The sequence below is a fragment of the Ahaetulla prasina genome, chromosome 1, assembly GCF_028640845.1.
Source record: "Ahaetulla prasina isolate Xishuangbanna chromosome 1, ASM2864084v1, whole genome shotgun sequence".
NCBI lineage: Eukaryota > Metazoa > Chordata > Lepidosauria > Squamata > Colubridae > Ahaetulla > Ahaetulla prasina.
The window spans coordinates 144,609,594-144,634,715 of NC_080539.1; the positions used below are offsets into that span (position 1 = coordinate 144,609,594).

At 36.9% G+C, this 25,122-nt stretch overlaps 1 protein-coding gene across 1 annotated transcript in view; it reads left to right on the forward strand.

Annotated features, from left to right (window-relative positions):
- The window catches only part of CSMD1 (CUB and Sushi multiple domains 1), a 1,133,931-nt gene that overhangs the window by 898,052 nt on the left and 210,757 nt on the right, over positions 1-25,122 (forward strand). Inside the window, exons 21-23 of the mRNA XM_058177365.1 lie at positions 1,508-1,696; positions 16,050-16,219; positions 21,940-22,096. Coding sequence (XP_058033348.1) covers positions 1,508-1,696; positions 16,050-16,219; positions 21,940-22,096 — 516 coding nt within the window. The remainder of the gene's footprint in view (positions 1-1,507; positions 1,697-16,049; positions 16,220-21,939; positions 22,097-25,122) is intronic.

The following is a 25,122-nucleotide window of genomic DNA, read 5'->3' on the forward strand; positions in this document are numbered from 1 at the left end:
CCCGAAGGAAAATCACTCTGCTAAACAAATAATTCCCTCAACACTGTCAAACTATTTACTAAATCTGCACTACTATTAATCTTCTCAGCATTCCCATCACCAATCTCTTTCCACTTATGACTGTATGACTGTACCTTTGTTGCTGGCAATCCTTATGATTTATATTGATATATTGACCATCATTTGTGTTGTAAATGTTGTACCTTGATGAAGGTATCTTTTCTTTTATGTACACTGAGAGCATATGCACCAAGACAAATTCCTTGTGTGTCCAATCACACTTGGCCAATAAAAAATTATATTCTATTCTATTCAAACGCCGTTGCTGGTCTTTTAAGCCTTATGGGAGGGGCCAATCATCTCTTGGCCCTATTCCCGAGTCATCCTCTTAGCTTTAGTTGCTCTTACCTTCTGGCAGCTCTTCTCATGCATGCATTAGGAACAGGCTCCTCTGGTTCTGCTGCCTCACTATTGTAAGCCTCTGGAGGCTCCAGAGTCTACACATCACTCCCCGATGGCCCTGGCCCTATCTCTGCCTCTGACACAGAGCCCTCATCTGGGCCTTCCCCATCCTCCAGGACTGGCCCATGTTCTTCCTCAGCCTCATCAATGTCTGACTCTGCTACCAGCTCCGGAGGCTGCTGGCGGGCCACAACACATACATACATACCTACATACATAAATATGGAATAATCCCATATATATATGGAATAATATGCACATTATTTACTATAAGAAAATAAAATAAACCAGCACTAATATTTTAAAACTAACCAATCTGTCCGTGTAGACTAAAGCGAATGAACACAGTGATTCTTTCATTCAAGTACTAATTAGGTTCAACCCAGCTTAACATTTCAGACCTAGACAAAGTCAATCACCTGTTGCTATTTGCGGAGATTTTGTTTATAATATTATTTATAATAGGAAAGTAGGTACAGGTAATCATCGACTTATGATCACAATTGAGCCCACAATTTCTATTGCTAAGCAAGACAGTTTTTAAGAGAGTTTTGCTCCATTTTACGCCCTTTCTTGCCACAGCTGGTCAGTGAATCACTGCAGCAGTTAAGTGGGTAACACAGTTGTTAAGCGAATCTGGATTCCCCAATCAATTTACTTGTAAGAGGATTCCAAAAGGTGATCACATGAACCTAGGACACTGCAACTGTCATAAATGCCATATGAGCCAGTTTCCAAGCATCTCAATTTTGATCCTGTTACCATGGGGATGCTGCAACGGTCATAAATGTGAATAATAGTCATACTGTTAGTCACTTTTTTCAGTGCCGGCGTAACTTTGAAAGGTAACTAAATGTATGGTTTTCAGTCGAGGACTCCTTGTATACATTTAGCAAATATCTCTGCATTAAGTATTGAAGTCATTGTACAATTTAACCGATTGTTCTGGGAGGTCTAATTTCCTCTTGCACTGGGCGGGGGGAAGCAAGATATTTATTCATAGAATATTTGGGTTTCATCTTTGTTTTTGATTTCTTGTTGGAAGAATATGACCTGGAGCCTTGCGATGACCCTGGAGTTCCCGCCTTCAGTCGGCGCGTAGGCTTTCATTTTGAAGTTGGAGATTCCCTGACATTTTCTTGTTTTCCTGGATATCGTTTGGAAGGTGCGATCAAACTGACCTGCCTGGGTGGTGGCCGTCGTGTATGGAGTGCACCTCTGCCAAGGTGTGTGGGTAGGTGGTCACATGCTTTCATTTCATTCATCCAATTGTTTCTGGCACATGAAGCGGGCAAAAATTAAAGGTGTGAAAAAAACCTCATTAATTTATGTGGCATTGATGTATACATTACATTGTAGTTTGCTAAATTACTCAGGAAATGCTTTTAAATACTTTTTTCTAGTTATTGATCAAAACAAATGATTTGATTAAGTAATATTTTTAAAATAATAATATTTAAATTATTAAATTAAAACAATATTTAAATTAATAACCATGGTACAAACAGCTTTTCTGACATGAAATGGTCATCGAAGATAAATATATTAAGGAATGGCAGTCTATAAATGTTTAAATTTTGATTGTACATATTATTTACCAGGATATAGAAGCTTTCATAAACAAAATGTAATTGTTAGGTTGAACATTTCTAATTTTTTTCAGAAATAATTAACACATATGTAAGTTTATATGAGTTTGAATGCATATATCTTTCTCTTCTTTCAAAAAGTAAATAAATCATAAACAGAAAAAAAGTACTGATTATATTTACTAATTTATAAGTTCTGTTCTTTCAGAATTATCAATATCTTGTGCCAAACTCTTTATTTGTGTGTGGGTGTGGGTGTATAAATGAATGTTGTAACATTTTTACTATCATTCTTATGATGAATCAATGCATACTATAGCATCTAGCCTGTCATTTTTTTTAGACTTATTCCATAAGTGGCATAATAGAACAATCAGTATAAATTTAGACTTGCAAAAGAAGTTTTAGTGTGAAACTTGCCAGAAACTTTTTTTAATTACTATATTTCCCTAATATTCTATTTCTTTATATTTTTATATTTTTTTAATGACTCAGTGAACCATTTTATCATTTTTCCTGTCACCAAAGGGTTTCACCTCCAGTTCTGCAAAAGCTCATATGTTATTTGGGATCTGAGGGTGAAATCTTTCTACCTCAGGTGATGGATAAAGGGGCAAATGGTCTTCTCTTCATCTTTCTTCCAAGCACAGGTAAAATAGGGAGCTCAGGGAAAGGGGAAAAAAAAACTGATGAAAATAAAGCAACACAAGCAACTTGCATTTATAAGGCAAGAACTATAATTATTGTGCTGTACTCATGGCAAGGGCAGCATTAAAAAGATATTAGAAATAGGGCAATAAGAAGGGAGGTGTTTTTTTTTTTAAGTTGGAGATTGAGACATGATTTTCTTAACTCAATTAAGAGTCAAGGTAATATGAGTAATATACATGATCGGCCTAAAGGGCAGTGGTGAAATCCAAATTTTTTTACTACTGGTTCTGTGGGTGTGGCTTGGTGGGCGTGGTGTGGCGTGGTGGGTGTGGCAGGGGAAGGATACTGCAAAATCTCCATTCCCTCTCCACTCTGGGGCTAGCCAGAGGTGGTATTTGCTGGTTCTCTCAACTGCTCAAAATTTCTGCTACCGGTCCTTCAGAACCTGCTGGATTTCACCCCTGCTAAAGGGTAATTGTGGATATGCCTGTAGAAAATTGTTTTTTGAGATTTTTCTTTCTTCCACAAGTGTTTGACATTATCAAAACAAATTACATCAATTATCTAGAACTTTTATTGTAGCTTTTAAAAAAGAGAAATAAAAATTTGATTATGTGAAATCTATTGATTTCAGTTAAACAGGTTTGGCATTCCAAATAGAACATAGAGAGCCTTTAGATTACAGTGCAGAAACAATTTCAAGAACATGTTTTAAGCCCAAGGAATGAAGAAAACATTAGAACAAACCTCAAACTGGCTCCCCCTGGACTCTCTGAAGTATAAGAGAGAGGGAAGGGAAAATGCAGTCAGGTTTTCAAGATTCTTTTACTAAACCCCATATCAATTAATTATAAATCAATTTATTATTAAGGAGTCTGTTTCCTGGCCTAGTCAATCTTGAAGGCACAACATGAAACACCTAGCTGGAAGTACAATCATGTGACTTCCCTAGAAAATGTACAATTATTAATATAAAGTTTTAGGCTTACTAAAGGCAAGATGATACTTGTGCAGGTTTTTTTGATACATAACTATGTTCTCCATTATTTTGATAATGTATTGGAATGACTCAGTGGTGAAATCTGAACCAGTTTACTACCACTTTGCTGTGTGCGCGTGCACAGTGCACTCCACGCACCAAATGTGAGGTGCGTGCGCACACAGTGCATGCCAAAAGGAGGCGTGGGGTAAGTAGAACAGTGTACGTGGGGGGGGAATGATCAACTGTGGCACACGATCTTTTTTTTTACTTTTAAAAGCATTTTTTACAACCTCTTCAGCCGTTTAAAAAATGCTTTTAAAAGTAAAAAAAACAAAAGCCTCTGATGATCAGGCAGCTCAACTGGGATCGTCAGAGCCTTTTTTTTACCTTTTAAAAGCATTGTTTTTACAACCTATTCGGCGGAAGAGGTTGTAAAAAATGCTTTTAAAAGTAAAAAAAGGCTCTGACGATCATGTGGCTTAGCTGGGTATGGGTGGGGGTGGGGGGCAGTGATTTTTGCTACCAGTTCTCTGAACCACCTGCCGCCATCGCTACCGGATCAGTCAATCTGGTCCAAACCAGGAGCATTTAACCCCTGGTCTGTAGACTAACCTGAATTTGTCTTGAACGATGAATCAGTTAAAACAACCTAAACAAAAAAAGAATATTGGGGAAAGAGACAAGTGAGGAAGTCTTATGGCCCAGCGGCTTTCATAGCTAACAAGTAACATTACAGGTAGTCCTCAACTTACAACAGTTCATTTAGTGAGTGTTCAAAGTTACAACAGCACTGAAAATCGTGACTTATGACTATTTGTCAAACTTACAACCGTTGCAGCATCCCCACAGTCACATGAACAGAATTCAAATGTTTGGCAACTGACTCATATTTATGATGGTTGCAGTGTCCTGGAGTCATGTGATCATCTTTTGCAATCTTCTAACAAAGTCAACGGTGAAGCCAAATCCACTTAACAGCCATAACTTAATAGCTTCAGTGATTCACTTAACAAGTGAATCACTTGTTAAGTGGCAAGGAATGACATACAATTAAAAAATGCCTTGTTTAGCAACAGAAGTCTTGGCTTCAATTGTGGTCATAAGTCATAAGTCGAAGACTACCTATATAGGGAGGTATATTCTTATAAAAGCCATTTTGAATGAAAGGAAATCTTCGGTGAACAGGCTTTTGAAATTTATTACACTTTAGGGGAAATGTTTTCACTATCTTTATAGAAATGCAGTTGACAAGCTTTTTAAACTTGTCATTCTTTAACTACTGTTGTTGTCATCTCACAAATTAAAAAGCCATGTAAAAACAGTGAATTATCCTTTCTGTATTCCTAGACATAGGAAATGTAATAGCAACAGTTCAGTTATTACAGTAAATAATGACAAATGGCATCTGCTCTTAGATCAGCCAATACTGTAGATAAACTCCATATTTTATAAAGTACTTTTACTCATATCTCTGTTTCTGTATTGGCAAACTTTGGGAAAATGTTGGATTAGGTAGAATACTTTTTCTATCTAAAGCCATTATTCCATAGAAGATGGCAGGGGAAGGAAACTTGGTCCTTAGAAAAGTTAATAATTCAACATAATTAATTATCAACTGCTTTATCAGATACTACAGTTATTACATAAGCAAATATATGTATTGTGTGATAGTTATGCCAGGATGCATCTAATAAATAATTACTAGCAAGCAGATTTAGCATTTCCTAGTAGATTTAATTACAGGGAATTGGGTTGGATTAACTATCACTACCAAGAGAACGATAGATATGGTTCTGTAACACTACTTTTTGAATTGTTAACCATGTAGTCTGTCATACCCCACATGTGTAGGATCAAGATAATAGCTACTCAGTCTTGATTAAAATATCTTCAATGCTAGTCTTAGGGTACCTACAGAATCTTGGAGACCTTAAGCAAAATTTCTAACCCTCAACTCTTGGTGGCGCAGTGGTTAGAAGGCAGTATTGCAGGCTATTTTTGCTGACTGCCGGCAGTTCAATTCTGACTAGCTCAAGGTTGACTCAGCCTCTATCCTTCTGAAGTCAATAAAATGAGGGCCCGGATTGTTGCGAGCAATATGCTGACTCTGTAAATTGCTTACAGAGGGCTATAAAAGCACTAGGAAGTGGTATATAAGTCTAAGTGCTATTGCTATTTCTAGTGCGTTTATTAAGAGGGAGCTTTTTTGGATAATTTGAAACATTTATCAGATACATCTTCAGACAACCAAGGCTGAGTTGCTCTTTATATGATAAACTATCAGTAGAGTCATTTTTTGTTTCTTGATTCTTGGTGTGTACTTTCCGTTCCATTTCATTTCTATACTCCCTGCGATCTCTCCAATAACCCTATATTTATTTTTCCACAAATTATTTGAAGCAACACTGAAAGGGCTTGTGTATCTAAGTATCTTTGAACAGAATTGTAATTTGCAATCTGGGAGATGGCAAATGCCCTTTTTGATTTTTACTTTTACTCCTCTGCGGAAAAGGAAATTCTTTTCAGATAAACAGCTGCTAAAAATGACGTGAACTTTCACCTCCCCTTCTCTTACGTCTGTCTGTTAAGTCTCACTGTCATTACAGACTCTAAACCAGGATTATCATGATTGTTATTTTTGAGAAGCATGTTGGGATTACATTCCCATCATGTAAACAAGGTCGTGTGTTTTGTTTATCAGTTCAGATGCAGAAATCAAGAGATGTTGAGGTTCTAGTCTTGCCTTAGGCATGAAAGCCTGCTGGGGGACCTTGAGTCAATCACTGTCTCTCAGCCCTCCCACCTCTCAGGGCTGTTGTGGGGGAAAATAGGAGGAGGGAGGACTTGAGTTACTTATAAAAATAATAAAGGCAAGGTAAAAATAATTCTAAAAAACCCAACAAAGATTTAAAAACAAAAGTAAAAAGAAAGCCGCACAGTTTTGTTTTTAAATAGGTTTTTTTTTATTAGTTTACAATATAGCATACAAATAAAATACAAAAGTAAATAGGGAAAATAGGGAAAGGAAAAGTGAGGGAAAGAAAAAAAAAGGCATTGACGTCCGACTCTCTTTGGTGCAGTAGAATAAGCCCCACAATTAAGTAAACACAGAACACACATACACATACATGAACTTATTTATATATGTGTTCCTGAATGCACATTCACACACATACTCCTAAACATTCACAAATACATATGCTGATACCCAGGTAGTGAGGAGCACTGGCCCTTTAAGGAGCAAGCCACCCTCTGATGGAGTACTGGACAGGCTGAGAGGGAGTCACCTGATTCCTTAAAGCCAATCAAGGGAAAGAAAGGAGTTCTGTCAGGGTTTTGCTCAGGAAGAATCTGAGGGATGGTGTTTTGAGAGTTGGGAGAGGATGAGCTCAGGCAAATTTGGGAGCAGGAGTTGTGTGGCAATAGCTAGAACTGCATTATGATTTTTGATTTTTTTTAAAATCTCTTTTTCATATTCCAAAGGTGCTTTTTCAAGAGGCAACTGGACTTTCTGGTTTTTCTTTGAAGACATTTCGCTTGTCATCTGAGATGAAGAAGCTTCTTGGATGAGAAGTGAAACGTCTTCGAAGAAAAAACAGAAAGTCCAGTTGCCTCTTGAAAAAGCACCTTTTTTGAAACGTGCACCTGTCATGGGACAACCATGGGAAAGAGCACCTGTCATGGGACAACCATGACCTGAATGACTGAGAATCTCCATAGGCATCTCTTTTTCATCTTCTTTTTCAATTTGTATAGGCTGGTTGGAAGCTTATCTCCTTTTGGCACCTTTAATGAAGTTGACTTTTCTTTCAGTCCTAGTGTTGATGGTAACCTTCTAACACTTGCCTCCCTCACCTTGGCCAAGCTACTTCCAAAAGTTTGTGTGTTTGGGTTCCCTTTCTGCATGTAGTAGTTCAACCCAGGACAGGGTGAGGATTTCCCCTTCAATCCTCTCCTGCTTTCCCAGTGGCCTCTTGAGGAAGGAAGTCATTCTGTGCAGAATCTGCACCTCAGATGGAAGGGCTGTTTGGACTTCATTATTCCATCCATTCATAAACTCCATCCTTCAATCCTTGCATCCTTTACACATTACATTACATAAGAAGTAGGGGGAGGAAATAGACATGTCAGTGTAAACATGAAGGGGGAAAGAGTAGCGACTAGATGGGAAAGCTGAGTGGGGTGGAGAAAAGGAAAGGAAAAAAAAGGCGGGATACAAATAAAACCTAAAATAAATAGGAGGAGAGACCTCTAAGCAACCAACTGGAGCAGTGGAAAGAGATGCAAGAGGTAGAAAAGGGAATGGCTATGGTAGTAAGCAAAGAGAGGCAATGGCTGGAAGAAAGTGAAAAGTTGGGTCTGGGAAGAGATGGGGTACAACTGGTCATAGCAGATGTACCATTGATCCCCATGTCTTGCAGCTTTTATCTGAATGAGACTGATGGACTGTTGAGCTGAAAATTGAAACATCAAACCATCAGACTAGCTTACATTGTATAGGACAGTATATGTTAACCCTCAATAAGAGGATGGGAATGCTGAGTTAAGTATGGTTTTGAATATCTATTCTGTTCAAATAGCTAACAAGAACTGTTAGCTTCACTAACACTAACCCTAAACTTCTCTCTCCTATTTGCCCAATTAACAACATCTATTCCAAGATTGCTTTGATTCAGCCAAAGTTAAATTTCCCAGCCTCTGATTTTATATCTTTATATTGCCCTTGTCCCTGATCATCCATCTTACTGTCAGTATTCCATCAATACCTGTAGCCTGTAGCCAATTACTCTTGGTAATTACCAGAGTACTGATCTAACTTCATCTTCTAGTACTAGAAACTCTTGTAAGTAGGAAATACCTCCTAAGGTATCTTAGATGTTGACATCTCTATTGTACCTTCCAGATTTGTTTGATCTCCTCTGAATCAGTTATTATAATGGTGGGCTTATACAAAGGTATGTATGCATAGGTAATTTTAATGGTTGTTTCACAAGTGAAGCCTGCTCATTATCAAAGCTCGAACCTAAGATAACTTCAAATTTCAGTGCTTCAGTTAATTTAGAAATCAATGGCTTGAATGTGGATAATCAGAGTAATCAAGTCAATGAAACTAAGGAATGAGCCATGTCTTTGAAGGAAGTTGCATTACTAAGCAGTAATTAATTTTTTAAAATTCTTTTATACCACACGCCAATTAATCTACCACAGAGCCCTCAGTTGATATAAGATTTTAAATATACCTTTCTCTTTTTAACTAAAAGATTCAAAAGCATAGCCTATTCTACCAAATAATGATGAAGAATATCTCCTTTCATTCTAACTCTGTGTTATCTTGCTGTATTTTTTTTTTTTTAAATTAAGGCCACTGGATTTTTAAAAAAATATGTTAGCAAATACTCCTCTACGGTTTCAATGGAATACTTCCAAACATAATGGTGATATTATCCTTTTGGGTGTACATAGCTTTGCTTTTAATTTTATTTTCATGAAAAGAGCCATGGAAGATTATGTTTAAATATGATTACTGCTGTGAGACTATTATATGCACAAAAATAGAAAGACTCTGAAATACCCACATTGGAAAATTGGTTGATGAAGATGACAGAACCAGAAGAGATGACAACATTAACTTGTCTGATTAGAGAAAGATCAGTACATACATTTATTAGTAACTAGAAAACCTTTATAGACTTTTTGATGAAAAAAGAGAAAAATGAAATTGTGATTGATGACCTTTAATATTAGAAAAGGTAGCTTATGGAAAGAAGGAAGTTATGATGTAACCTTAGGAAGGGTAAAATATAAATCCATTTAAAACTGCTGTCCAAAAATTTAGAAGCTGACTCTTTCTAATCTTTTCTTTCTTTCTCCTCTTTGCTTATTTACTGCCTTATTTTCTGCCTTATTCTGTCTTATTTTCTTTGTTACTTTTCTAATATTTCAATTGCTTTTATCTTAACATTTTATTTAATAAAACTATAAATAATAATTTTACTTTTATAAAGTATTAACATGTTTGTCAGAGTTAAAAAATAAATTCCTTAGTAGTTTCAGATGTTTTTAATTTGTTATACTACTTTTTAAACTCTTCAAAAAAATGGCAAATCTTTTTTTTACCTGAAGCAGCTCTTTTATTCAAAAATAGCTCTTTTGTATTCATAATAGATATATTGAATAATATAAAGAGTTTTTTGCAAGAATTAATTGTATTAATTAATCACACTTTTAATTAATTGTGTAATTAATTAATTAATTAATTACAATGCTGAAACTGAAAAAGTGTAATAAATTAGAATATATTTCTTAGGTTAATTTTACCCAAATATGGTATTAGTGCATGTTGCATTTTTCTGTCATTTTTTTTAGGGTTAATAAAATTACTGGAATTAAGTATGAGCTGATAACCTCTAATCTAAACATACATGATGAAATGAAAAAATAAAAATATTCCTGTACACACCATCTCAATTCTTTAATTATCCATATGTCAGATATGTATTGTAGCTTTTATCAGTCCTTATTTTAATGTTTTCCGCCTAAAAAAGGATCTTTGGAATTTATCAATGAAAGAGATTTATTTATTAAACAAATTTACAGTGCTGCCCCATTTGCATGGAGTGATTCTAGGTGGTTTACAAAATAAAAAGTCCATAGTACAAAAGCCTGTAAACCCCTTAAGCCATGTGGCAGCAAGAAACATGATCAAACCAACCACATGATCTGTTTCAATCTGAGGTCACTATGCCCGCTGACAGAATGATGTCTTTAAGGCCTTCTGGAAAAATATCAAGGTGAGGCCAGTCTTATTTCCAGGGGATTGATATTCCGTAGGGAGGGAGCCACCATAGAGAAGGCCCGTTTTCTTGGTCTCACTAGGTAGACAGCATAGTAACTTTCTGAATTAGTCAAACTTAATAAGTTGGAAATTACAGAGGGCAGGCAGCATGGAACAAACCTTAATTTGGAGACCATTCAGAATATGGATTGTTCAGATTATAAATTCATTCCATATTCAGTTAAAATTGTATAATTAGTTACATTATTGCCATCCATTTTCAGTCCTTCATATGTTTGGAATTGAAGTTGTATAATAATTTTGATACTGAGACCCAGTTTGATCTAGTGCAGTGATGGCTAACCTTTTCTGGACTGAGTGCCCAAACCTTGCATGCATGCCCAAACCCCCCAAATGCAATGCATGTGTTGCCCCCTGCAAACACATTACCCCTCTGCATGTGTGTGTGGCCCCCCGTGCATCCGCATGCGGCCTGCCCCCATGCATGCACGGCAGAGACCTGACTGCCAGCTAGCCGGTGGGAGGCATGCATGCATATGCAGTGGAGCTGAACTGGGGCGATGGCTTGCATGCCCGCAGAGAGGGTGCTATGTGTCATCTGTGGCATGCATGCCATAGGTTCACCATCAGAGATCTAGTGGTTCAAACATCAGACTAAAAAGTGGGAGAGTGTGAGTTCAAGTTGTGCCTTAGCCATGAAAGCCAGCTGGGTGACCTTGGGCCAGTCATTCTCTCTTAGCCCAACCACCCCACAGGCTCATTGTTGTGGGGAAAATAGGAGGAAGGTATATTGAACACTTTTGCTGCCTAGAGGTATTTATAAAAATAATTACAAATAAATAACTTTTCTTATTAACTTCATGTATCGTATAGAAACCTTATTTTCTAGTTTCCTAAATTTGCTCCAAATTAAACCACATTTGCAGAAAATAAGATTGTTTCTTCGAACAGAAATATATCCTGTTGGAATTTATGTCCAGACATAAAATGAATTTAATAAGCATCATTACTTCAAATCAACTGATTTTGCTTGTATATGGGAACAATACAAGCTTAAAATCAAACTTTAATCTGTTTCTCTGTGGTGCCCCCATTGTATAGAATCATATTTTCTGGACGTCTGGATGATGTTAACTCTTCCAAAAATCTGCCAAGACATGGCTTTTCTGAAGGGCCTTTGAGAATTAACATTAGTTCATTTACTGTGTTAATACTAGTATATTGCAAATTATTAGTTATTTGTTCATTTTCGTTATTGTACTGCTATTTGATTATCATTCTTTTCTTTTCATTGCATTGCATTGTACTTTATTGGATTAGTGCCTTATTATAAGCAATCGTGAGCTGCAAGATGCGCCAGTTTATAAGCAAATCCAAACCGCACAATTCAATGGGGGAAAAAATATCTTATTTACAGTACTTATTTTACAGTTGAAAGAATTCAAAAGCAGTTGTGACCTCCATGAATTGGGGCCCTGCCAAACTAAGAATTCATTTTGGAAGTTACCTAGTTATAGGTAATAATTAGTTGGATTAATTCACTTCATTTTATTCAAGTTATATTGTAATAATGTAAGCTAATAATATATATCTAATATACTGTATCTTAAATATTTTTCTTGGGAATCCTCCACAGAGAGGAACTTGCCCCACTGTATATTAAGGGGGGCCATGTAGAGAGGGTTTCCTCTTTTAAATTCTTGGGAGTGCTCATTAGTCAATATCTCACCTGGAAAAACCACATGTCCCTGGTGGTTAGTAAGGCTCAACAGAGACTTCATTTCCTTAGAGTCCTGCAGAAAAATCAGGTGGAACAACGGCTGATGACTTCTTTGTATTGGTCCACGATGGAAAATGTCCTCACATCAGTGGTGGGATTCAAATAATTTAACAACCGGTTCTCTGCCCTAATGATTTCTTCCAACAAACAGTTCATCAAACTGCTCAGAAAGTTAACAACCGGTTCTCCCGAAGTGGTGTGAACTGGCTGAATCCCACACTGCCTCACATACTGTATAACAGTATGATATGCTGGTTTAACAGCTGAGGACAGGAAGGAACCACAGAGAGGGATCAATGTGGCACAAGAAACCATTGGTTGGCCTCTAACACCATTGGATGACATTGCTGTTTCAGCAGAGTAAGTGATGATTCAGCAGACTTAGGGATGATTCATACCAGTGGTGGATTGCTCCTGGTTTGCTTGAGTTCTGTAGAGCCGGTAGTAAAAATCTGCTGGCGTTCGGAGAACTGGTAGTAATGGCTGGCTGACCACGCCCCCGAACCGGTACCTCGATCATCAGAGGTTTTTGGTTTGGTTTTTTTTTAACTTTTAGAAGCATCTTTTCTTCAGCCAAAAAAAAAAAAGGCTTTTGAAAGTTTAAAAAAACCCTCTGATGATCACGTGGCTGAACAGGGATCATCAGAACCCTTTAAAAGTTTTTTTTTAACAACCTCTTCAGCCAAAGAGGTTGTTAAAACAAAAGTTTTAAAAGACTCCTCTTGCAATCCCAGCTGAGTTAAGAGCTTCTGGGCTGCTATTAAGCAACTTCAGCTGGATCGTCAGAGGAGCCTTTTATTTATTTTTTCCTCTGGCCCACCCAATTCCCCCCTCCTCACTTACCTGATACAGCTTCTTTCAGGCTGGCAAAGGCATGCTTTACATGAGTTGTATCAGCTAGCAACTGAATCTGCTTGCCTGGAATCCATCTCCTCAGTGAGCAACTGTTTTGCTGGCTGAGGAACTCTGGGAATTGAAGTCCACAAACCTTAAAGTTACTAAGGTTGGAGATTCCTGATCTAAAAAATATAAATAAAATAAAATAATAAAATAAAATAAAATATTTGTGCAGCTTTCTGAGATTTGGTGTGTTTCTATAGTGTTTCTAACTACACAACTACACAAAATCTCACAAAGCTGTATGTGGCATTTTTTGTGTGTGTGTGAGAGAGTCAGTTGTGTTGTGTTGTGTGTGTGTAAAGTGTGAAAGTTGGTTTTTGAGCTTTTTGTGGCTGTGTGAGGTTCCTGCTTGTTGCAGGGGCCATTTTGGGTGAAGTGCAGTTGCTTTTACATTGTGTGTGAGTCTGTTGTGTTTTGTTGTGTGTGTATGTGTGTGTCCCTTCGCAAAGACTTGGAGGAAGCTCCTCTGAGGAAGAGGAGGCGGCGAAGCTCTGGCTGTCCCCCGGGAGAAATCGCCCTGTCTCTGCAGCATTGGTCATGTGACTGAGTGGGTGTGGCCAACTTGATGTCACTCACAACAAGGTGCCACCCCACCTTGCCCTGAGTGACTTCAAGTTGGCCATGCCCACTCAGTCACATGACCACCAAGCCACGCCCACCAAATAATCCACACCCACAGAACCGGTAGTAAAAAAAATTGGAACCCACCCCTGGCCAGTGCCTCTTTTCACTACCATCGGGCAGAAGGCATTGAAGTATATAGCCAACTGGGCAAACAGGTTTAAAAACAGCTTCTACCCATGGGCTGTCAGACTCCTAAACACAATCACAATCACTCCACGTACATATGAAAACATATGACTAGTTTTTTTTTCCCACCAATTACTTGTAGAAGGATTATTCTCCATACTATTTATGTTGTCTTGTATTTTCTGCAATGGATTGCACCAGTAGCTAAACCAATTTCATTGTATACATCATGTACAATGACAATAAAGCAGGGGTGAAATGCTCCCGGTTCGGACCGGATCACATGATCCAGTAGCGATGGTGGCAGGAGGTTCAGAGAAAATCCCTGACCACCCCATGCCCAGCTGAGCCACAGGATCATCAGATGCTTTTTTTTTACTTTTAAAACCATTTTTTCTTTGGTGGCTTAGCTGGGATGATCAGAGCCTTTTAAAAGCATTTTTTCTACAACCTCTTCGGCTGAAGAGGTTGTAAAAAATGCTTTTAAAAGGTTCTGGTGATCCCAGCTGAGTTGCCTGATCATCAGCGGAGCCTTTTAAAAGCATTTTTTTTGGGCCTTTAAAAGAGAAGAAAAGCCTCTGACGATCAGGCAACTCAGCTGGGATCATGAGGGGAGCCTTTTAAAAGCATTTTTTCTACAACCTCTTTGGCCGAAGAGGTTGTAAAAAATCCTTTTAAAAGGCTCCTCTGATGATCAAGCAACTCAGCTGGGATCGCCAGAGCCTTTTAAAAGCATTTTTTTTGCAACCTCTTTGACCGAAGAAGTTGTAGAAAACATGCTTTTAAAAGATTTTTCTACAACCTCTTCGGCTGAAGAGGTTGTAAAAATGCTTTTAAAAATTCAGGATCCAGCTGAGTTGCCTGATCATCAGCGGAGCCTTTTAAAAGCATTTTTTTTGGGCCTTTAAAAGAGAAGAAAAGCCTCTGACGATCAGGCAACTCAGCTGGGATCATGAGGGGAGCCTTTTAAAAGCATTTTTTCTACAACCTCTTTGGCCGAAGAGGTTGTAAAAAATCCTTTTAAAAGGCTCCTCTGATGATCAAGCAACTCAGCTGGGATCGCCAGAGCCTTTTAAAAGCATTTTTTTTGCAACCTCTTTGACCGAAGAAGTTGTAGAAAACATGCTTTTAAAAGTTAAAAAAAAAAAGGTGGCCACGCCCACCCAGGCACATTACTCACCACCACAAAGCCACACCCACAGAACTGGTAGTAACAAATTTTACATTTCACAACTACAATAAAGGTTATTATTAGTATTAAACAGGTTTTTTTTTTTGCACTATTAGCCCATTTCTTTTTTGAAACTGAATAGAAGGAAGTCATCTTTACTCTTGTTTACTTATTCTTGAATGCTTAGAAACAATTATAGGTTGTCCTCAACTTACAACAATTTGTTTAGTGGCTGTTCAAAATGACAACAGCAGTGAAAAAAACAACCTATGACCGTTTTTTACACTTAGGACCATTGCAGCATCCCTATGGTCATGTGACCAATATTCAGATGCTTCAGATACTGTCTCATATTTATGATGGTTGCAGTGTCCTGAGGTCATTTTCTGAGAACTTCTAACAAGCAAAGTCAATGGGAAAGCCAGATTCATTTAACAACCCTGTTACTAACTTAACTGCAATGATTCACTTAACAGTTGTAGTAAGAAAGGTTGTAAAAGGAAGCAAAATTCACATAATAAATGTCTTGCTTAGCAAAAGAAATTTTGGGCTCAATTGCGGTTGTAAGTCGAGGACTACCTATATATGTATATTCATTAACATTACTTTTATGTGTACATTTCCTTAATGTCATTGCTTTAAAGTGTATAGTGAGACAAAATGCAGTTGAAAAAGAAAAGAAAAGAAACGACGGGAAAACCATCCAAATACAAAGAATTGATTAATTTTGATCAAAATATAGGAACTTGTTAATAAGAAAATGGTACTGGTTATGTCAAAGAGTAAAAATAAAAAATGGCTCTAAGCAAACTACTAGCAAATAACATTTTATACTTACCTTACTTACACTTTTCTTACATACAGAAAAGATATTTTATAGTTTTGAAAATACTCAAGTTTTTTTTAAAAAAAACTTTTGAAATAGATAATTAATCATTTTTGTTTATAAATATGTCTGTTTTATTTAGCTGAATGTGGAGCAAGTGTATCTGGGAATGAAGGAACATTACTATCACCAAATTTTCCATCTAACTATGACAACAACCATGAATGCATCTATAAAATTGAAACTGAACCTGGGAAAGGCATCCACTTAAGAGCCAGAACCTTTAAGCTGCATGATGGTGATACTGTTAAGGTAAATGTTAAACCACACACTCACGTTCACACCAATAATAAAATCCATCCAATCCTATTTCAGCATATTTTCTGAGTTTTAGTACATGAAATCAAGTATCCCAATACACCTGGAGAGTATCAAATTAAAAAAACTATAATGTAAAGAGTAATTTAAATAACTGTACAATCTATTGTAGCTTCTCAGTCCTTGTCCTACTGACATTTGATATTTGCTTTATTTTATTTATTTATTTATTTACAATATTTATAGCTTGCCTCAAAGTACAAAAACTGGGCAGGTACCTTAAAGTCATTCTGAACAATGCAACATATACACTGTTCAAATTCCAGTATAAAGAAAGCAACCATTAAATAGTTAAATGTATACCCACTTTTCCTCAAGGTATTTCTTTCTCTCATTTTGTTATGAAAGCAAGAGTCCTGAGAGTAGCCCCAAGCCAACTGGGTAATAACGTATTCTGTCCTGACTTCCTTGCTAAATTTGAGAAACAGAAACTTACCTACTTTCCATAATCTGTCATACAATATTTTTCTCCTTTTGTCTAGATTAAAAACCCATACTGTCAACTGGGACAGCATAAATTTAGGGTCAAGACAAGAAACCTAAATTTAGAAAAGCCTGGAGAGGAATAGGTTTTCAGGAATGGCTGCAGGTCTGCATCTCTGTGAGAAAGAAAGATATAGATTTGTTGTCATGTGATCATTTTTGTACAAGGTCTTTTTTCTCATTTTCACTCTTATTTGAGCCTCCTTCAATTATTTAGTCTTCTCTCTAATACATTTACCCCACCTGCAAACTATTAATTATAATCATTAATAATTACATTTTTTGTAACTATAAATAATATGTCTCTCCCTGTCTTTTATCCTTATAAGCAGTACCTTCCCCTTGCCTATTTTGGCGCTATTGAGAGATGCACATATACGTATTTTAATATATTAGCCAGAGTTACTGGAGAGACTGAAAAATAGTAGAACTGGAAAAACTCAATCAAAAGATTCCTGGGAAGATTACAGAAACATTGCTAAAGTGAAAACAACATGTACAAATCGTCCTTTGGTTATGACTATTTGTCCAGCAACCATTCAAATTAATGACAGCATTGAATAAGAAGGATTTACAACTGGTCTGTAAAAATGCAGCCATCACAGTGTACCACAGTTATGTGATCACAAGCCGGGCATCAGGGTACCAAGCTTATGATTTTACAATGTTAAAGTGAGTCAAAATTACATTATCATCATTGCAATCTTCCCTGCCAATTTCCCACAAACAGAGTCAATGGGAAGCCAGTAGGGAAGCCACAAATCTTCCCACTACTTTTTCTCCAATGGCGGTCTGCTACCCTATGCTCTGTAATGACCCTTGCTGGCCCACTTGCACACATTAGTGCCTACTCTTGAACCCTGCCTGTCAGCTTGCTTTCCTAGAACTCCAGTTATAGTTCTCTCTTAACCACTCATATGATCTCTGGGTAACAACAGCAACTGGGACTGCCCAAATTTATGTCATTAAGAGATGCAGCCATGTGGTTTCACAGATTTAGCAACATACTGCATAATCTGGTCCTAATTGCCATTGAAACTTGAAGGGTATCTGTAGCTTGAAAATCTTTGCACTGATATCTTTCAAGACTGGCTTTCTTTCCCTCATTTCTATAAACTCCAATCCCATTAAAGTGGAACGCAAAAGAAAAAAAAGAAAAGAAACAGTAAAGTAATAACTGGGATTATAGAAAGGCATAATTCAAAACTTCTTGCATTGATTTCCATGGTGGATTTTATCTCCTCCTAATGGTCTAGCTTACCTGCAGATTTCTTGAATTTATACATTTTATTCTGTTTTACTGATCCATTTATATTCTGACCTTTTAATACTACTCCTATAGATTTATTTAATTCATCAAAACTCCTATGTTTTTTTTTAAATTATAGCTAATATTCTTTCTTTGTTTTTGTATAATGTAATTTTTTATATAACATTCTAACAGAGCTTCAGTTCCATCTGAGATCTGTCTGTTTTGGCCCATTATCAATTACCTCTCCTTTACTGTCTTTGTTGCTGAATTAGTCTCTCTGACTGAGCTAGACTTGATCCTTTTTATTATAGTCATAGACCAGTATAAGGCAATACCTTATAGTATTGAAACTGTTCCCAACTAAGCTTTAAATATTGGCAATATTTGACACTCAAGGATATTTAAATAATGCTATTGTTTTTAATATGGACTAGTATACTAGTCCAGGGGTCCCCAACCTCCGGGCTGTGGCTCATTACTGGGCCTTGAGCCTTTCAGAAGCGGGCTGCGGAAGTGACGGGTGACCGTGCATGAATAAATCTCCACTCGTGTGAGCAGTGAGTGACCACGTGTATGTACTCTATTTGTGGAGCCATCCCCCATTCTGATGGTCCACAAAGCCGAAAAAGTTGGGGAACTTTGTACTAGTTCATACTAGTATACCTTCTGTTTCACAGCACCTACCATCTGCAATAACATTCTCCTTGAAATCTGTATATCCACACCCCAGCCATCATCTTAAAAAACCCTGAAAACCTAGCTCCTCAGATACAAGGCCAGGAAATCATATCAACCCACTTCTGAATCCGTGTGGTCATTATTAGTCTTAGGATGTTTCATCATGCTCAACTGGCATGACCATTTGTGCAATGTTTTCAATTGTTATTTTGTTGTCTTTTGAAGATTTCTAGAGTCTTTTTTTTGAGGGGGGAATGAGCAGAGAAATAAATTTAACAATTAAGTTTACACTTCCTGTATTAATTCTAGACTGGAGTTTCAATTCATGACTGGGGAGGAGAAGGCCATATCCAAGGTTGTGTCAGCCAGTTGTAGCAGCCAGGGTTGCATCAGCCAGTTGTAGCAGCCAGGGTTGCATCAGCCAGTTGTAGCAGCCAGGGTTGCATCAGCCAGTTGCAGTTCTAATATGTGAGGATAAGAGTGATTCCAGGTCTTGTCATCACACAACAGGACTACTGCACTGAGCTCTAAATGGGGCTGCTATTGGAAACCACCTGGAAGCTACAACTGGTACAAAAGCCAGTGGCCACCTGGGTTCAGTACGTGTTAACCACCAAGAGCATATTACACTGTGCTGGCTGCCAATAGGTTTCTAAATGCAAATTGAAGTATCTGTTGTGATTCTATAGACTCTCTCCTCATTTAGCAGTTACCTTGGTTTGCAACCATTTGCAAATATGATGGTACTAAATGGTAATAAACCTATTTTTGAAGCACTACACACATTAACAAATGTAGTGCATCTGCAGCAATGCACTCACTGACAGTAATGCTGGTGTAGAGAATTATTTGAATGAGATGGCAGCAACCAGTAATCTTTGAGCCCCCCCCCCTCCCTAAAAGTCTATGGAGATTCTCAGTCATCCAGGTCAAGATTGTCCCAAAGGTGGTTTTTCAGGAGGCAACTGGACTTTCTTGTTTTTTTCCTCCTTCTTTGAAGACATTTTGCTTCTCATCCAAGAAGCTTCTTCAGCTCTGACTGGATGATGGGGAATGAAAGGATTTATACTCCATGCAGACAGTTGAAGAAGCTTCTTGGACAAGAAGTGAAATGTTTTCGAAGAAGAACGAAAAAAAACAAGAAAGTCCAGTTGCCTCCTGAAAAAGCATCTTTGAGACAACCATAACCTGGATGACAGAATCTTCATAGATTTTTGGCTATGTACTTTGGGATGAACACCTTTATAATGGTGTGGGAGTATAAACAGATTTCCAGAAAAATTGCAGACTACAGGAACCATTTGCACTTCCGTTTGAGATGAGACTCATCCCCAACAGCCTATGCCTCTCTTCAACAGTGACGGGACACAGGGCAGAAACATCCTGCAGCCAAGAAGGCTCCACACCAATTTGCACTATTCAAGTGACCCTGAGGACACAGATAAACCTCCAAGTGGCCTCAACAACTCTCTTAAACAATGCAAATGACCAGCTGCCTGCAAGGAGTATAAATCCTTCCATTCCCCACCATCCAGTAAGAACTGAAAAAGTTTCTTGGATGAGAAGTGAAATGTCTTCAAAGAAGAAAGAAAAAAACAAGACAGTCCAGTTGCCTCCTGAGAAAGCACCTTTGGTCTTTCTCTCTCTGTCATTCACTTAGTGACCATTTCACTTGGAATTGGCTATTGGAATGGAACTCAGCCACTAAATGAGGAGCCGATGTAATGCCCTTTATGGTTTGGCACTAAAGTACCTATAGAATCACTGAATTATCTGTTTAGAAGTGATTTGTCCAGTACATTCACTGCAGGAAAAGCTCTTGAGACTTTCACATATTTGTGATGGTGGGGAGGGGATGCAGAAGCAAGGCAAAGAAAGAAGGCAGTGTTTTCTACAGTAGTAGAAATTTTTGTTTGGAATAATGAGGAAATGGCACAGAAATGAATTATGAATATAAATATGAAAAATGAAACAGACTGTACAATAAAACAATACACAGATATCGAAAAGTAGAACTGTCTCATTGGGACCTACATCAGATAAATGTCTTGTATATAAGAAAATTCCTTAAACAAAATGTTGAATAAATTATACGGAGAAATTTTCATGTTATAATTCATTCATTCCTAATATTATTTTAAAAGTGTGTGATTTTTTTTTTATTCAGCCACATAAAACTATTTTAACATTGTTCCTATTTATGGACTAATTTTTGTGAAGAATGACTTCAAAAGTAGTTCATTCATGTATGTATTATTTTCTCTCTCTTTCTCTCTCTTTGTTTGTGTGGACTTCAGCAGTAATAGGATTTTGAACCTAGATTCTTTCCTCCAAAGGAAGGCATAAATTTAATTTAAAATTTGGCTGATAATATACATGTCAAAATTGTACATACAAACATATCCAAAGTGTCTTTCCAACCTGCTGATAACATAGACCAGCTTCGATTGTCAGATGAAGATCAAAATGGAACCATAGATAGATGTAGTTATTTTATCCAGTACTTTTCTATTTTATGTTCTTGCAACTGAAATTAAGAAGTATTAAAAATGTTTAATCAGGGCAAAGAGAAATTGAGTCATTTCAAATAATGGTCTTTGAAATGTGCATATGATTGAAACATTCATGTCAGTGTGGTTCTTAGTTTGGAAGTTTAGTTCCCTCCCCCCATGACTGTTCAGAAGTTTAGTCTTTATTCCTTCTATGTGACTTTAGCCATTATAAAAGCATAGCATGAATTTAGAATATTAAAAATAAATTCAAGTTTCTCAAGCCAATACTAAAAATAAATTTGGTGGTTTTTGCCAGGGTTGCTGCTTTAATTCTTTTTAATTCATTTAGTGGTGATCAGAGGGGTGTATGTTATCCCCCCTTCCCCCATCAATATGTTTAGAAAAAGAATCTTCACAAAAGCACTTTCAAACTTTTGAAACAAAAACTCCGAAGTGGATTCTGAAGACAGAAGGAGATGGAATTGATAAATGACAAGGAACTGAGCCATAAATACAAACTTGTTTTTATTAAAAAAAATGGCTGAATGGGAAGTAATGTGTTATCATATAAATGAGCTGCATAGCCAGTATATGGCAAACAATGAAAAGGATTGTTCTCTTTTCCTATGTTTTGTTTGGAAATTTTGATAGTTTTTAGTTAAATGTACATGAACATCTGTTAGATTGCAATAGCTTTAAAATACGTTTTTTTAAAAATGTGTTAAACTTTATTATATTTTATTTTATAGGTATATGATGGAAAAGACAGTTCATCACGTTTGTTGGGAACTTTTACAAAAATGGAATTGCTAGAACTCATTCTCAATAGCACATCTAACCATTTATGGATAGAGTTTAACAGTAACGGATCAGATACAGACCAAGGTTTTCATCTCACATATACAAGTAAGTGAGAGGGGAAGGGGGAAAAACAGAGTTACAAAAAAGCAACTGAGCTATGAGCAATGTTTAACACAAAATCCTAAGAACTATTATTAATACCTACTGTGTTTATGAGATTGCTTCTTAATTGCTTTCAATACTGGAAAAAGAGAATCTTAAAGATAATGCTTAAAAATAATTTCCAATATCAGTACATTGTTTTGTGAACATAACAGTCAATGTAAATAAAAGAGAGAGAGACAGTTTGGTGCAGTGGTTAAGTTGATGGCCTAGAAACCAGGAAATGGTAAGTCTTTGCCTTAGGACTCAAAGCCAGTTGGTGATTTTGAGCTAGTCACTCTCTTTCAGCCCAAATCATTTCACAAAGTTGTTGTGGGGAAAATAAGAGGAGGAAGAGGTATTAGTTATGTTCACCACCTTGAGTTGCATGTATAAAAAAGTGGGATATAAATCTAAAAAATAGATAGTATATCAACCTTTGTTAAATACAGTAATTACCTGCAGATTTGTAATGTACGTGTAGGTTTTATACAATCAAATATTTAATATTATACTGTTCTGTTAAAATAAATATTTGTATTTTGGCAATGCTGCTGTTACTGAGGTTCATTGGCCTCTCACCGAGGTCTTCAAACTTGGCAGCACAGCTGGCTGGAGAATTCTGGGAATTGAAGTCCACAAGTCTTAAAGCTGCCAAGTTTGGGGACCTTGGTCTCTAACTTCAACAATCAAAATAGAAGAAAGGCTCAATATTAAAACTGATGGTAGATTTCCTTCTACCATCAGGCGAAAAGTTATGAGAAGTTTTATTTTTTTTAAAAAAGTACTTGTCATTTTCATTTCCAGAATAAATTTTTATTCTATCTTCTTCCAAACAGTTCAACATAGTGCAGATGAGGTAGCTGGAAAACTATTAAATGGATTAGTTCTCTTGGAAAGCTTTGAGTCTAAATGGAATGTCTCTTCTTTTTCCTCCTCAGCTTTTCAACCTAACAATTAATAAGGTATTGTGTAGCACAATGAGAATACACACACACACAAACACACACACACACACACACATACACACACACACACACACACACACACACACACACACTGATCACCATAATTATTAATGACTACAACAGTAATTCTAAATTGTCTGTTATTAGTTGCTTTTTGAGGGAATGTGTGAAGATTATCCCTCAACTCTGCTATTTTGAATCTATTTTTCTCTAGATTCATGCAATGTGTTCTTTTTATTTTTTAAAAAAATAGCACTAGCAAACAGCTCAGATGTGTAATCAAGACTGAAGGATATTGGTATTTTTTCACTATGCTGTTCTCACCAAAAAAAGTGCTCTCTTAGAAGCAGTTATTTGTTCTAATAAGGTTTGTGTTTTTTCTTCTGTTATGTGAGATATAATTTGGATGTCAGGGTTCCGACTGACGAACCCAGCCTAGCAAGCACTTGACGAGACGATCCAAACTCTTAATGCAAAGCTTTATTGAGTACATCATTTCGGCACAACATTAGAGCAGAACCAGCTCTGCTTAATTTCCGTGGTTTCGTACAGTTAAAGAATAGTTTTTCCCTTTCTTCCCACTAGTACAGGTCACATTGTCTAATTAGGTATCTGAATATTGTTTTAGAAAGTCTTCCAAGTCTTTGTTGACCATCTGGTTAGATGGTCTTGGTTCACACGGGATGATTTCTTGTTGTTGCCTGGAACTGGCATTCCAAACCTGATTCCTCCCCATCTTGGTTCTGTGGCAAGTTGAGAAGCAAAAATGGCTGCAATAGCAAAATCACACTTTGAACTTGACATTGGAGTATTTTGGTTTTTTTAGAAAACAACATGTTTCCAATGCAGATCTACTTTTTGGGTTTGTTTTTAGTTTTTTCTTTCTTTCTCTGAAAGTCCTAAAACTCAGAAATCTTGGTTTTGTTAGTCATAGAGCTAACTTAAGTGTGAAAACTAAAGTTTGCTAACAATATTTTTTACTACGTATTTATTCTTCTGTTTTATTCATTAAGTCTTTCATAGAAATATTTTCAGACACACTAAAAGAAAAACATTACATTATAAATTGCAGGATACATTAACACAATAAATTAAATTTTGTTCCTATATTACTGAATGGTGGGGACTAAGAAGACCTTCTTTTAAATTAGTTAGGATTCAGAACTTCTCCAGCATTATTTCTCCTTTTTCAAAAGTTTCTAATCCTATTGTTTTTTTCTGCTTATAAAAATGTGCTTTGTGTTGAGTGGTTACACAGGATAACAAAGATATTGCTTCCTGAACACTTTTGAGTATCTTACATATGCTAATCACTGCTAATCACAAAAATAACCTGTAATTTAACCTATCATATGCTGTTTTTAGAAATCTTAAGTTTTTACACAATAATAATAATTGAAGAGTCCTTCAATACCTGGTGGTGGCTATGTTGCATACATGAAATAAACATAAAAAAACATGGAACTGTTGTTGAAGCACATCCAGTATACCAAGTACAACTGGAATATTTGTGGAGATCTAAAAATAGCGGCTCTTGGATTGGAGTTTAGATCAGGGGTGGGTTCTAAATTTTTTACTACCGGTTCTGTGGGAGTGGCTTATTTTGTGGGCATGGCTTGATGGTCATGTGACAGTGGGTGTGGCTTGATGGTCATATGTCTGGGTAGGCATGGCCAACTCAATGTCTTTCAGGTCAAGGGGTACCTCGCCTGGCCCCTCCCCTCCCAGCCATTCCTTGTCACACCCAGCCTCAACGTATCTATAATTCTGCAAAAATATTGTTCACCTTTTTTCAACTTTGTTATCTACATACTATAGATCAGGGGTCTCCAAACTTGGCCACTTTAAGACTTATGGACTTCAACTCCCAGAATTCCTTAGCCAGCTTTGCCGTCTTAAAGTCTTAAAGTGGCCAAAGTTAGAGACCTCTGCTATAGATGCACTTTCATGGACCACTGAAAGGAGGAAATGGCTCACATGCTTTGCCCAAGAGTGTGATACGCAACAGTCTTTTAAGGGGCT